Source organism: Polistes canadensis, unplaced genomic scaffold (assembly GCF_001313835.1).
Source record: "Polistes canadensis isolate GaletaPanama2010 unplaced genomic scaffold, ASM131383v1 scaffold_197, whole genome shotgun sequence".
Lineage (NCBI taxonomy): Eukaryota > Metazoa > Arthropoda > Insecta > Hymenoptera > Vespidae > Polistes > Polistes canadensis.
The window spans coordinates 74,209-89,708 of record NW_014569744.1 but is presented as its reverse complement, the minus strand read 5'-3'; the positions used below and the strand labels follow the sequence as shown (position 1 = coordinate 89,708).

The 15,500-nt window shown below is 32.3% G+C and overlaps 1 protein-coding gene across 3 annotated transcripts; it reads left to right on the top strand.

Annotated features, from left to right (window-relative positions):
* Positions 1-389: 389 nt before the first annotated feature.
* On the top strand, positions 390-14,089 carry LOC106789678 (alpha,alpha-trehalose-phosphate synthase [UDP-forming]). 3 transcript variants are annotated; one of them, XM_014754097.1, is made up of 10 exons: positions 390-615; positions 5,711-5,816; positions 8,080-8,236; positions 10,329-10,493; positions 10,598-11,143; positions 11,224-11,597; positions 11,680-11,871; positions 12,341-12,677; positions 12,823-13,116; positions 13,325-13,674. In XM_014754097.1, exons 2-10 carry the CDS (start codon positions 5,740-5,742, stop codon positions 13,556-13,558), a joined length of 2,376 nt encoding a protein of 791 aa, XP_014609583.1. In that variant the 5' UTR covers positions 390-615; positions 5,711-5,739; the 3' UTR covers positions 13,559-13,674. The 3 variants fall into 3 exon arrangements, with proteins under 3 accessions (XP_014609583.1, XP_014609581.1, XP_014609582.1); XM_014754095.1 differs by lacking the exon at positions 390-615 and having other exon boundaries at positions 5,605-5,816; positions 13,325-14,089; XM_014754096.1 differs by lacking the exon at positions 390-615 and having other exon boundaries at positions 5,607-5,816; positions 12,350-12,677.
* Positions 14,090-15,500: the final 1,411 nt, after the last annotated feature.

The following is a 15,500-nucleotide window of genomic DNA, read 5'->3' as shown; positions in this document are numbered from 1 at the left end:
TTTGTTAGATAACGCATTGAACGTGTGTATTATTGGTTACATGAATAAATACAGGTTAAAGCCAGTTTAATGATTATATCAACAATGTCATGAACTCATTATTTTTATTTTATTTTTCAGGTCGCATTGGATATTTCCAGATCAGAGCAATATGCACGAGAACAGAAAAAAGATTTAAGTAAACAACCAATTGCATATCTTCTTATCGAAAAACTTCTATTATCTGATTGGTCGAATCACGTTTATCGATGCATCTATTAGCCAATAAAAAAAGTAAATTTGCCCTTATATTTTCTAGGGAATCCGTAAAGTATTGTATGCGTATATTTATGTATGTGTACGTAAATATGATTGTTGTCAGGTGTTGGCTAACCTGTCGAGAAAAGTAGAATCGATAGGGACGAGCTTTCGGTTGCTTCGAAACTTCGGGAAGGAAGAATCAGTGGTACCCTTCACTTGGAGAAGACCATATCCCATAAAAACACTAGCCGAACCAACCGGTGACATAATTCATTGAGACATATAGATGCCAGTTAAAGAGTCAACAACATCGAGTTTTCGAAGAGATTTAACCCAACAAGAGCAATTCTACAAAGCCTGTCAACGAAAGTAACGGTAAAAACAAACGTACAACATTTTCCTCTTCTTCGTCAAGCTAGTTTCTACGTGCGTATCATTCCAATATTTCCCTAACTTAAATTATTTTCAAAATTGTTCTATGGAATGCTACTACGCAATAATTTTCTACTTTTTTTTTTTTTTTATGGATGAAATACTCAACTGGATCTTAATTCGTAATAGATCGTTTGTTTGAAATTAGACAGGAACTTAAGCGATCTTGTTACATTTTACATCATCCCTTTTTCATTCCCATGTGTACTGTGCTGTACTTACATAAATGCATAAGCGACCCTGTTCTCTAGGGCTCATACCAGTTTATTTGTCATTTCAACCTTTCTGCTTAAACTGTATTTTTTTTTTTTTTTACTTAACTTTAATTTAACGAATGCTACATTAGTCATAACTAGAGTTTATATTTCTTACTTTTATTTTTATTTACTTACAAATATTGACTTTTTCATCTTTAGATAAATATATAATTATATGTGTCTCGCATCTCTTTGCAAGGGTAGTCTCGAGCTCAGATCGATAACTTCCGCGTGTTATTTTTATTATTATTACTATTATTAATTATCATTATTGTCTAACGAAAAATAATTAAAACGAAAAAACATCTGATTCATCATCGATTCAATTTAATTAACAATCTTTTTATTATTCTTCCGAAATAATAAAAACAAAAAAGGTTTTGTTTGGTTTGTTTTCGCGCCCATTTTTATTGTCACGTTATAATGCCGGCCGAATACGATCGGAACTACCCGAACTTAAACGAACTTCTTGAGTACAGTCGGAAGAACAAATGTCTTCGACAATCAATGGATTGCGATCAAGCGTGCAGAATAAAAAGGAGCGGATAAAAATAATATCAAAATAAAAATCAACAAAATCTTAGGCCTATGAACTTGTGCCAACGATGCAAAACTGGTTTCGAAAAATGATTGAGCTTCGTTCAACGATCGGATCGACGTACTTTTGTTTATTCTCTCCCCTCCCCTTTTCTTATCCTTTCTATTTCCCCTTTCAACCCCTTTCCCCCTTCTCTAGTATCTAGTTTCAAGATATCGTTTTACCTTGCAATTTTTTAACAATGAAATCGAGTTAAATGCAAATATTAATATTTATAATTTTCTTGTGTACTCATTCCCTCTCCACCCCTCTTCCATTTCTCCTCATCTATTTTTGTGCTTTTTATTTTGTACTATATACACATAGATTTGTTCTTTTTTTTTTTAATTTGACAAACATTTCGTATTGACTAATTTGAATCATTTGCGTCGATAGCATTTAAGTGCTATCGAAATTAGATAGCCGGCAGCATTGAACGACTTCGACGACTCGAAGGAAAACAAAAGAAACATATAAAAATAAAAAAAGAAACAAGAAGGAAGATATGCATTGTATCGAAATATGACTTAAAACAAGGAAAACAAAATATAAATTAAATAAAAGAGAACACAAATTTGTGCCATACTGTTGAGTTAAAGGCGGCATACAGCCGCGTATTTTTATTTATTCATTTACGTGCACAAAAATAAATGTGGAATGAGTTATAATTATTGTAATTAATTGCATCGAAAAAGAGAAGGGGAGACATCGATTAACATTCTCGAAAAAAAAAGAAATAATGATTACAAATAAAAAGAGAAGTAAAATTTGCAATATTGTGTTGGATGTAGAATTTGACGCGTCAAGTATTATTTTTGACTTCAAAATTTATGCACAAAAGAAAAATGAGTTTAACTATTGTATTTCAATTAGACCGAGGAAAAAAATGGGAATGCACAATTCCTGTTTTTCATTCTAAAAACATTAATAATAAGAAGAGAGAGAGAGAGATAGAGAGCAAAAATATGTGAGGACAAAAAATGAAATTTCAGATACCGCGTGCACGACGCGTGCCAATCTTCCTCGACATTTGATCGCGCATGATTAATTAACAGTGTATCACGTGTTCAAGAGCTGACAATGTACTCACTACTTGTTTCCTTTTTCCTCTAGATCATTATCATTATGTTGTCAGAATATTGTATTACGTCTTCGTCTTCGTCTTCTTTTTACTCTCCTCTTTTCTCTCCTCGCCACTCCTCTTATTTCTATCCTTTTCTTTTCTTATCTTACTTTTCTGTGCTTTTTATTTTTTACTTTTTTCAATTCTATTTTCTTTTTTTAATTCTTTTTACTCTTTCCCACTCCCCTACTCTCTTCTATTTTGTTTCTCTTTTCCTCTATTAATTTTTTCTTCATTTTATTTTGTATTTTTATAATGAGCAACCTTGTAAACATTGATATTAATCTAGTCGATCTATTTTAATACGATTTATCGTTATTTTTGTATTACTTTTGCATACGAACTTATTGGAAAAAAAATTTAGACGAAAAGTATACGGACAACAATTTATTTTGCATTTTTATGCAAGATGGCTATTACGGTGTTATATTTGATCATATTGATTCGTAAGAAAAAATTCATCGGTAAGTTTAATTCCTTTTGTATTATTCGTCAAACAACATTGTATGGATTTGTACAGAGTATAAAGTCATACTTAGAACGAACTTTGAACTCGAATGAATTTTTCTTATTTCTTTCTCTCTTTCTCTCTCTCTCTCTCTCTGTTTCTCTTTGACAAATATTATTTGCTAATAAATTAAAATGATCTAGACTAGATAATCGAATATTTCGGATTTAACGCGATGGGGTTTGAAGTGTCGGATATTTGATAACTCAGTAGTATTCATAACGTATTTGTTTTAAAACATAAAGAAGGAGAGAAAGAGATTGGAGATTCTTGTTGAACTCTAGAGTCCACGATGGACTTGATTATGTTTATTGACGTCGATGTTGTTATCATTATAATGAAAAAGAACAAAAAAAAAGAAGAAGAAGGAAAATGAAAAGAGAAATAAAACGAGTAAGACAAGACTTAATATAAGTAAAAGCAAGTAGAAAAGATCGAACTATCTGCAGGAGTACGAACATATATATGATCGAGCTTAATCTAACGAAACTTACATTGAAATTATCGTTTTATTTAACGATATATCGTTGCTCGAAATTCGAGGTCAAAGTTGAAAGTTCAGGTGTGTCTAACGAATAAAAGATAACGCGTTTGAGATAATAATAAATATATATATATATATATGTATATATAGTAGAGCAAGCTATAGTTTTGTAGAAAGATTTTGATTTGTCGTAAAAAGATTTCGTTCTTATCGTCGTTTAAGTTCCTTCTCCATTTTCGGCACGATTTATGTATATCATTTTTATTCTCGTTCTTGTTTTTTTTTCTAAAATAGATTTCCTTCCCTCCCCTTCTCCACCTCCTTTACTCGTGTACACGAGTTTTATCGCGTTGAACATCGTTGCGAGATATAATATTTGAGTAATAAAAAAAACAAAAAGAAAGAAAGAAATAAACTATCTATTCATCATATTTTTATTTCGGAGTTGTGTATGTGAATTTCGAAAGAAACACGGAATTATTTCGGATCGTTACGAATTAAAATTGAACAAAATTCGGAAATATCATGTTCATCGTTCATCGAGAGCATCATCGTTGTCGTTTATTATTAACAAAATCAAATAGAGAGAGAGAGAGAGAGAGAGAGAGAGAGAGAGAGAGAGAGAGAAAGAGAGAGAGAGAAATGAAAACACGAAGAGGAACGTGCTTTTCGAGAATGAATCGCGATAGAGGGAGATAACCCTGTGTACTTGGTGGTAACGAGAATGTCTTCTTTGATGTAAGCGACGAAGTGGGGGTGTTGGTTGCTAATGGTATGGTAGTGTGGGGTAAAGAGGGTGTTTTCTTTCTCTCGGTGTTTACGGTGGTTGTGACGGCAAGCAATGGTCAAAAGGTCGCGGCCCCGTCATTGATACTGTCTTAGGAACAACGTACTTTGGACCAATTCGCAAAAACAAATAAACGCAGACGGAAGAGACATGTTTGATTCAGTATCGTTTCAACCACGTTACGAGATTAAACGCTTTTATTATTATTATTATTATTATTATTATTATTCTATCTTTCTCTTTAACGTTCACACACATTTTTTTGCTCATATTTTTCACGTTCCATTGGATTCTCCCCTTTTTCTCTTTCTCTCTCTCTCTTTCTTAGATTATCCCTATCACTTTTTCTCATCGCGATATAATCAAAGAAGCTGACCGATCATAGTCCTTTAGCCTACTGATTAACAGCAACGCACAACGCACATCGGCAATAGAAGAAGCTCAACAAGTAACAACCAACAACAACAACAACAACAGTTGCAACAGTAACAACAGTAACAGCAGCAGCAGCACCAGCTACACACAACTACTACAGTTACAGCAGCTGCTACACTTTGAGAGAAAATAAAAAAAGAGGGGAATAGAGAGATTATATTGAGAGACGACGTCCTTCGGCATCAGTGCACCTTAACCGGAGTTGCGTCGGCTCTTCTCTATATATATACACGGGTTACGCGGATATACGTAGACATTAGTGCAAAGAGTAGGCGAAGAAGTAGAAGTGTGCGCGGATCTACAATTAAACAGAAAGAAAGAGAGAGAGAGAGAGAGAGCGAGACCGACCAACTCGACACGTGACACACCTGAGAAGAGAAAAGACACGACGCGTGTAGAGATACGATAGAAAGAAAACGCGTTCCCCTTTTTTTTTTTTTTTTAAATTAATTAACAAATAAATCAAACAAGTACAACGTGCAGCATATATATTTACGCGAGTGTACCCCGTTCACGGAGATACTAGTTCTTTTTTTTTTTTTTTTATATATATATATTTTTTAACTCTTTTTGATTGATTTTTTTCTCTTTTAATCCCCGTAAAATAAACAACACACACACACACTTAATATACCAACAAAAAGAGAAACAATTTTGTTTTAGTTGTAATCGAAAACTTCTTCTTTCCTTATTGGATTTTTGTTCTTCCCGTTCTTTCCTACTTTTTCTTGTTGTTCTTCTTCTTATTATTATTATTACTATTATTTCTTCTTCTATTTTGAATTAATCCTTGAGAAAATAAAATAAACGCGAACATGTCTAAGATGTCGACGACGAAAAAGAATATGCTCGACGGCATGTTCACAGAATCAGGAAGCTTCACCTCCAACGGAAGCATGATCGTTGTGAGCAACAGGTTGCCGTTCGTGCTGAAGAGAAACGACCTCTCTGGTAAACTGGAACGAAAGGCCAGGTTAGTAGTGGTAATGATAGTAATAATTGTAGTAGTAATAGTAGTAGTAGTTAGTAATTGTAAAATGAATATTGTTTGTCCTTCCACGCACATTCTTATCTTTTTTTCTGTCTTTTTCTTTTTGTCTAGGCGATCTAACGATAAAAAGAAATAGCAAAAAAATACACCTGGTCTTTTCCTTCTATTTTAAACTCGTTCTCATTGCTTTCCTTCTTATTTTTTTATTGTTTATTTTTTACATTCATTGATCTGCATTTTTTCGACAATCGAAAAGATCGAATCGACGAGAGCATAATTCAATTGGTTTATTTTCATGATTATGATTGACAAAGCTTGTACAAGTACAAGAACAATTCTGATGACTCATGGAAACACTCGGCGATATGTTACCATTACTTAGATTATTTATAATCTAATTTTCTTCAATTTTTTTTAGATCATCTATCTAAGAATAACTCGTGATCATATCGTAAATTCATCTTTTATTGTTTTCTTTTAACACTAGAACTGAAAAAAAAGAAACCTATCATAATAATGCAAGTTTTCATTATACTTCATTTTAATTTGATTTGTTTAAACATATATTTATATGGTGTTGTGTAAAATATGTTTGATTTATTTTGAGTTGCAGAAAAAATGGAATATACGAATATATATATTTTGATGATTCATATTTTTATATAAATGAACAATTTTATTCTGTTGATCGATTGGTGTATAGTGTATTTAATAATTAATTAACGTAGAGAGAAATGATTTATTGAAATGACGCCAAATGGGGATGACGCAAAGGGGATTGAAGGGATCGTAATCGATATAAAAAAAGAAGACGCTGTTCTCGAAAGTTACTGTGCTTGTGACCTATTTTTAATACTTTCTTTTCTTTTCATTTACACAATACTTATTTTTCTTCTTATTAAATTAAATTATCTTTAGTTGTGAAATTAATTTAAAAAAAGAAAAAACAATTAGTTAACAAATGGCAAAGAGATAAGAATAATAACCTACTTTTCTTCTTTTACGATATAAATATACGAACAACCTTATATTTACGTAAATAAGAAACACGAGTTTCCTTGAAAATCATTCACGTGAGATTTCGGTTGATTTATCATAGAAAACAAATTTTTCCGCTTTGAGGAACAAGTGTGTTACGTTCATTCAGAGATAAAAATTGAAATTTTGTTTAGGAAGACAAATTGAAAAGATAAGAAAGGAGAGAAAGAATCAAACTGATATAACTTTTCTTTTCTTTTTTTTTTCAATTTCGATAAGTTTTCATTATCGGTACTATTTGCAATATACAGGTCTCAATCTAATAAATTTGATTTAGTATTCAAATATATATTTGAACAAAAATATTTACATAACGTTATCAAAGTTAGAAAGAAAAAGAAGAATATCTTGTTAAAAAAAAGGAAGAAAAAAATAACGTAGACAATATTTTAAAAAATACGTAATTGTATGATAACTCTCTCTCTCTCTCTCTTTCTATTTTTTCTTTTTTTCCAAGCTTAAAGACTACTAGTTGAGAGGTCACGTTGATCGGAATTTTAAGAAACGATAATACGATCACGCAATATTGATTGCATAGTGCATGTGCGTTTCACGGATGGTACATGCGAAAAGTCGGTGATATCAAAAAAGTCATTTGTTTCTTGTAATATGAAAAAAAAACAGAAGAAAAAAAAGAAATAGAAAAAACGATAGAGAGAGAGAGAGAGAGAGAGAGAGAGAGAGATAGGAAGATTTGAAATTTTGGAATTATATCTTATCGTGTATTTATTTTCGTAGATATTCTCTACAAAACAACAACTATTTCTATCTTCGTTGACCAATATATTACATACATCATTCTCTCTCTAACTAATTCTTACAATTTATGATCTCTCTCGGATTTATTATTATTGATTTTAGATTTAACATGATATCGTAAATCGTAACTCACGGCATACTACGATAAAGAGATGATATTTTTTATTTTCATTTTTATTTGATACATATATATATATATATCGCGCGAAGATGTGTGTGTTTTTCCGATACCGATGTTTGTTCTCGTGTTATATCGATTTATAAATACATTTATAAACAATTCAATTGAATTGTTCTTTTGAGAAGAAGTTGCATTAGGAAGTTTGCACTTGCAATTAAAATTGTGTCCCTCATTGTTAACTATCCCATTTTATTCTCTCAAAATTATTTAAGTATTATATATTATTTTCATTGTTATTATTATTATTATTATTGTTTGTTTCCCCAGTGCCGGTGGTCTCGTAACTGCGGTAGCACCTGTCGTAATAAGTGGAAATGGAGTTTGGGTCGGATGGCCTGGCATGCATATGGAAAATCCAAATGAACCGATTCCAGAATCGGATCCTAACGATCGTACGCCAACTGCCGGCCTCTTATCTCGTAAGGTGAGGATTTCAAATAATATTATCATGTTTTTAATCCTCTCATTTATATTTCTAACAGTTCGATTCGATGTTAAAGTATGTTCGATCATTTTTCGAGAAGAATATTCTTCAATTTGGTTCGAGCTGATTAAAAATACTTTAAATTCTTGGTAGAAACGCGTTACCGTTCAATTTGATTCATTCCTTATTCGATATTATTAATAGACGCTAATTTATTTTTGTCCTCGGTTATATCTACAAGCATGTGGCGAACATTGCTATTAGTAATTTCATTTACTTTACCTTCGTATGTTGTATCTACCTGTGTGTGTATGTGTGTTGGTGTTATGTATATATGAGTTTCGTTATTATTTCTAGTATATTCGGATGAGCATAGTTCTTTTTTTAATGTAAATCATTATTTCGAAACTTTCATTAGAGTTAGTTTGAATAATATTTGACTCGAAACGTTAACGTGTCGGTGACGTGGACGATTAGTATGCGGTAACTAAAATATAAACGACGAGATGAGTATTGGCTCTTTTGCCCTTGGCATTCATTATACCTGCGACATTTGATTCTTCGTATTCTTTTTTTTTTCTTCTTCTTCTTCTCTATGTTTTTTTTATCTTATCGTCTAATCCAGAAAATAATTTCGCGAAAAAGATAACACGACGTTAACTAAACGAAACGGAAAGTAATTAAAAACAAATTAGAAAAAAAAAAAAAAATACAAAAATACAATATAATTGGCTAACTTGACCGGTGTTTGTAAAACAAATCTTTTCTTTTTCTTTTTACAATTATTTAAATACAAAGTAAAATGTGCGTGTAAAAAAAAAAAAGTACAAATATTGTAGTTATCAACTTAAAGTTTAATAAGACGACTCTCTTTTATATTTCGAAATATTCAATGCGTGTGTATCGCGAAACTAAAGTTTCATGAGATCATCTGTCTCACAGTTTTAATTTGCTTGCAACGTTACCGATTATTCTCAGTTTGTTATTGTGTAATATCGAAATTGAAACACGTGTTTTTTTTTCTTGTATCGATGCGAGTTATTTCTGAAGTCGAATTGCACGTATCATGAAACTTACGAATCAATGCATGCAATATATTCCTTGTCATCGCAACACGTTAGAATGTGTGCATAAAGGTCTTTAGATGATAATTCATTTAAATGATTCACCCCCCATTGATTTGCATTAATTATGGACTGAAAATCATTTAAACTTCTTCTTCTTCTTATTATTATTGTTATCGTTATAGATAGGATGACCGAATGACGTACACCCATACATAGATAAACGCATGATACTTGTGTGTGTGTGTGTGTAAATTGATTAATAGACAGTTTGAGCGCGTGTATACGATTACCGATAACACCGTTTGTCTTCTTCCTTTTCTTATTCTTTTCTAGTTGCTTTATCGAAATTTTTATATTTAAATAAGAATAAGCGTATAAAAATTATTCAAATATATGTTCTATATATTTGTTCGCTACGATAAGCCAAGTTTCATTTTCTGTCTATCGATTATTTCTATGCGTCACATTCTTTTCTAATCCATTTTAATCGATATATTATTTGTAATTCGTCATTACCTAATCTTATATATATATATATATACTATATTATATATATATATATATATAATACGCACAGTCTGTTCAGTTGACCTATGCACTATTATAATAATCTTATTTTTACTGGAATAGAAAATTTCATTAATTAAATCTTATTCGTAATAGCAGATATCGGTCAATTTCGTGTTGAAAAATTCAAACGAATGATTAAAATTTACTTACAACGCTTTTCTAAGAAAGGCAAAAAAAAAGAAATTGATGAAGACACAAGAGGAATGAACATTAAGCAACGATCTCGTGTCGCGATAATCGTGTCATTAGGTCATCCAAAAGTTATCATTTTCTGAACTAATAAGCATGCTTAGAAGCGTGCTACCAATTTCGTAGATATGACGTAGAAATTTCGCGGTCACGTTGGGCCACGCGTTAAAAGCATGACGTGTATCACGTGATAATCTGTGATATATTATACACTTTCCTTATATATTTCGTTAACGTTTTATTATTTTATTTGGATTATTTTATAGGTTGTTGCCGTACACGTAGAGCCTGGTATCTTCGATTCTTACTACAATGGATGCTGTAATGGGACATTTTGGCCGCTATTTCACTCGATGCCAGATAGGGCAACTTTTATCGCTGAACATTGGCGTGCATATTCAACCGTCAATGAAGAATTCGCAGCCAAGACTGTGAGTTTATACTTAAAATAATGAAAAACGCACACCCACACACAATAATGATAGAGAAAAATAACAAAACGACAATTGATTTTTCTCTTTATCGTATCCATTAGGTCGGTGCTTTGGAGATGGTTCACAAAGAACAAGCGAATCCGACAAATGGTACTCCTCTTGTCTGGATTCACGATTATCATTTAATGTTGGCGGCCAATTGGGTTAGACAGGCTGCCGAGGACAAAGATCTCAAACTTAAATTGGGTTTCTTCCTACACATTCCATTTCCACCATGGGACATTTTTAGACTTTTCCCATGGGCTGACGAGATACTTCAGGGTATGCTCGGTTGCGACATGGTCGGCTTCCATATACAAAATTACTGCTTGAATTTTGTTGACTGTTGTCAAAGGAGTCTCGGCTGTAGGGTTGATCGTAAAAATTTGTTAGTTGAACACGGTGGTAGAACCGTACGCGTTAGACCACTCCCAATCGGCATACCTTTCGATAGATTTGTTTCTTTAGCTGAAACAGCTAATAAAGTTATGCTGACCAATCAGAAAATTGTTCTGGGAGTCGACAGACTCGATTATACCAAAGGTCTTGTACATCGTTTAAAAGCCTTTGAAATGTTGTTAGAGAAACATCCTCAACACCGTGAACAGGTAATCATGATTTTACTGATTCGTGTATTTCTTACATAGTTTAGGATCAACGATTACGATGGCATTGTTTGATTTGGCAGGTCACTATGCTGCAAATTGCGGTACCATCAAGAACGGACGTAAGAGAATATCAAGATTTGAAACTCGAGATGGATCAATTGATAGGATGTATTAATGGACGTTTTACGACACCCAATTGGTCACCCATTCGTTATATCTATGGTTGCGTTAGTCAAGACGAATTGGCGGCTTTCTACAGAGATGCTGCCGTTGCTCTGGTTACTCCATTAAGAGATGGCATGAATTTGGTAGCTAAGGAATTTGTTGCTTGTCAGATAAATACGCCACCAGGTGTTTTGATAGTATCACCTTTTGCTGGTGCCGGTGAGATGATGCACGAGGCTTTGATATGTAATCCTTATGAGATTGACGAGGCTGCTGAAGTGATTCATCGGTAAGCATATTTTCTTTTGCTGCTTTAAATGATCCCGTATTAAATTGTTTGTTCATTTCTTGACTGTTTGTTGGATCGACAGGGCTCTTACTATGCCGGAAGATGAGCGTACTTTAAGAATGAATCATTTGCGCCGTCGTGAAAGAATTTACGATGTTAATTATTGGATGAAATCTTTCCTTCAAGTAATGGGCTCACTCGAGGAACATGATTCTGTTGGTGCTACGACGATGCAACCGGTAACAATGGACGATTTTGACGATTACTTAAGCAAGTAGGTATACATTAAAGTTATGCGACGTGCATGACACTGGGCCCGACCAGCGCATGCGCTTTTCAAACGGGTTTGCGTTTTATATACGAATTGTTGTCTGATACATACTTGAGTATTTTTACACATTGTATATCGGTAATGATAACGGTAATAACGCTTATGGTAATGTATTCAAATTGCGTAAATAATTTAGCGTTCTTTAAAAAAAAGTAGTTGAAAAAAATATAAAAAGTCAGCATGAGTTTGGGTTGCGTCGTAATACGGAGCTTTTGCCATCGTGCGTATTATAATGAATTGTACAAATTTGATAACGAGTCTTGAGGAATCCATGTTTCTGGGAATGATCAACACAACAAATTACAAATGAATCTAAGCGGGGTTTGTTAATGATGGAAAAATTTTGGCGGGCCCGCGAATGCGACCACCTGACTCATGATGAAAGCCAGGTAACGACCCAGTGATAACACATGTCCCCTAGGTACATCGGCCATAATCACAAATTGGCTCTACTATTGGATTACGACGGAACCTTGGCACCGATTGCTACCCATCCAGATTTGGCGATCTTGCCGTTGGAAACGAAAAATGTTTTACAAAGGCTCTCCAATTTGTCCGACGTTTACATTGCCATAATATCCGGTAGAAACGTGAATAATGTTAAATCAATGGTTGGTATAGAAGGTATCACTTATGCTGGTAATCACGGCTTGGAAATTTTACATCCTGATGGAAGCAAATTCGTTCATCCTATGCCGGGCGAATTTGAAGGAAAAGTTGCCAATCTTATGCAGACTCTTCAAGAACAGGTACATTTATTAAATATAAATATTCATTTGTGAATATATTCGACAATAAAGTAATTCTTGTGATTATTTCTTTCCCTTATGTTAAATATTTTAAATAAACGTTTGTTTTTTGTTCTCTTTCTTTTACCGCGATTTACAAATAAAGTTGTGCAAGGACGGTGCATGGGTAGAAAACAAAGGAGCCTTGTTAACGTTTCACTATCGTGAGACACCAATGGAAAGACGCCCGGAAATGGTGGATCAGGCTAAGAAATTGATCGAGGACGCTGGTTTCAAAGCATGTTCAGCGCATTGTGCCATCGAGGCAAAGCCACCAGTCGAATGGAACAAAGGACGAGCTTCCATTTACATCCTTCGGACAGCTTTTGGTTTGGATTGGAGCGAACGAATTAGGATCATTTACGTTGGTGACGATGTCACCGATGAGGATGCTATGAGAGTTAGTATAATCATTTATTTCTGTGAATTCCATTTTTTTTCCAATAGAAAAATGTTTAAATAACAATTAAGAATAATTGGCAGAGAAATATGGCATAATAGTGATAGCAAATAATTATTATTGTCACCCCATACGAGTTCAAAGTGTTAACATATTTTTTAATCATTTATTTATAATTTACTTACAAACAAATTTCTTTTTGTTTTAGGCGTTAAAGGGTATGGCAGCAACCTTCCGCGTAGCTTCGTCTCACATTATTCGTACATCGGCAGAAAGACGTTTGCCAAGTACAGATTCCGTTTTGACTATGCTAAAATGGGTCGAGAGACATCTTAGTAAGCGTAAACCACGTAACAGTACCGATATTCAATCATCAAGATTTCGGCGCAGTAGTGCAGGTATCACCATGGAGATGTCATACACACCAGAATTAGAATCGTAGGCGTAATCTTTATTAGTATGTAAATTGTTTTCAACAAAATATGTAAGTGTGCTGATCTGATATCTATGACCAAATTCGGATCAATGTCGCCAGGCTTAAAAAACACAAAAAAAAAACATAATGTACTCTTACCATATAGTAAGGATAAATATGATAAATGATGAGAGAGAAAGAAGGAAACATAGAAATGAAAACGAAAAAAAAGAAAAAGGCGATAAGTAACAAGTATCTTGTCTGTAAAAAAAAAAAAAGAAATATAACAAACAAAGAAAAGTATGCACGATCTATAGATCGATCGATATCGAAGAGACTGTAATTTTGTAGAAACGTCGATCGTTTACAAAAAAAAAAAAAAGTAATCCTTGTTCCTTCATTATAATTTTCACGAGTATACGATCACAAACTTCCGCATGTGTGTGTCTGTGTGTGTGTGATGACGATACATAAAATATATTTTACATAATACATAAAAGAGATACAAGTATAGAAAATTTTAAAAATTTAGTTATAAAATGGTATTGAATCTGTCAATGTGAAATCAAATGATTTATTGTAATTCCTTTCTTTTGTTCTTATTTTTTTTTTTTCAATAGATCTTAATCTTAGGGAACTAGTCGGCTATTATTAGCCTGAGTCTTAAAATTAAACATATCCAAAGAATTTCTTTTGTTCTATTCAACGTGATAGAGAAGAAAGTCAGAGTTGAATGTGTTCTATTCATTAATTAATTGTACATTTACAAGAAATAGAACTTTGTTGTTTGAACTTGCATTAGCTCTTACGGTACTCATAGAAGAAGAAGAAGAAGAAGAAGAAGAAGAAGAAGTAGACGACGAAAAATATGAAAATGCTAATAATTTAGAATGGACTGTGGTATATTTTTTTTCTCTTTATTTTTACTATATTTTTCTAGAGAGGACAAAAAAGCGCAATAATAATAATAATACTAATAATAATAATAATATTTCTATCGAAAGAATTTTCTCCAAAGGATCTACCGATGTTTTATACGTCTTTTGCTTTCAACGTTATTTTGATATGATAATTGTTAAGATTGAAATCAACAAGTAATGGTTATTATGTAAGAGATGTGGTGGTAAAGAAGAATAATTTATAAGAAAAATTTAATTGTCAAGTGTTTTTTTTTTTCTTTTAATTATATATATCGTCACAAGTATCTTTTATTGTATACTTGGGATACCTATCTTTTTAAAAAAGAAAAGAATGAAAGTAAAATCTTGTTTGTTAGCAGATAAAGTTTGTTTTCCAATAGAACGACGCGTTACTCTTTTTAATAAAACTCTAAAGATTTATTATTTCATAAATTCTTTCAATTTCAAAATAAATTTCTTTTAAACAATTACAGTGCCAATTTGAAATCTTTCATATCGCGCAATATACATGGTAAACGTTAGTAATAAATGTCAATTTATTTAGGGATAAGGAAATCAAATGAAAGACATAAAAACGTCACGCACTTAACGTTAACATACACCTAATCTTTTATATGTGAATTTCCCAAAACAACCATATAGAAAAATGTGTGTATGAGCGATAGGATTCGCTAAAAAAAAAATATGAACAATAGTATACAATCGAATAAGTATAAAATATAATATTCTTATAGATTTTTTACTTTTACTAAATAGAGTAAGTCGTACCAAATGTTTATTTTTTTATAAGTTTTATAAGAAGAACGCATGCATTTTTATAAAAATTTATTGTAGTACCTCATGATACTTCCAATGATTTTAATTGAAGCCATTCAAAATGTGGAGAAATAAATGTCCTCGAAGAAAATTTTGATCTAGTGTCCATGTATTATGTGATTTTAATTAACGTTTATTATAATTAATATTAAGTTATATTTTATTATTATATCTATAGATGTGTATCTACAGATAATTATGTATATAAAAATTATGTTGAAAGAATCGAGCGT

Coding starts and splice junctions, on each gene's coding strand:
- LOC106789678 (XM_014754095.1), top strand. CDS start 5,659: ATGTCTAAGATGTCGACGACGAAAAAGAATATGCTCGACGGCATGTTC. Junction 8,237..10,328: donor CCGGCCTCTTATCTCGTAAG/GTGAGGATTTCA, acceptor ATTATTTTATAG/GTTGTTGCCGTACACGTAGA. Junction 10,494..10,597: donor AAGAATTCGCAGCCAAGACT/GTGAGTTTATAC, acceptor CGTATCCATTAG/GTCGGTGCTTTGGAGATGGT.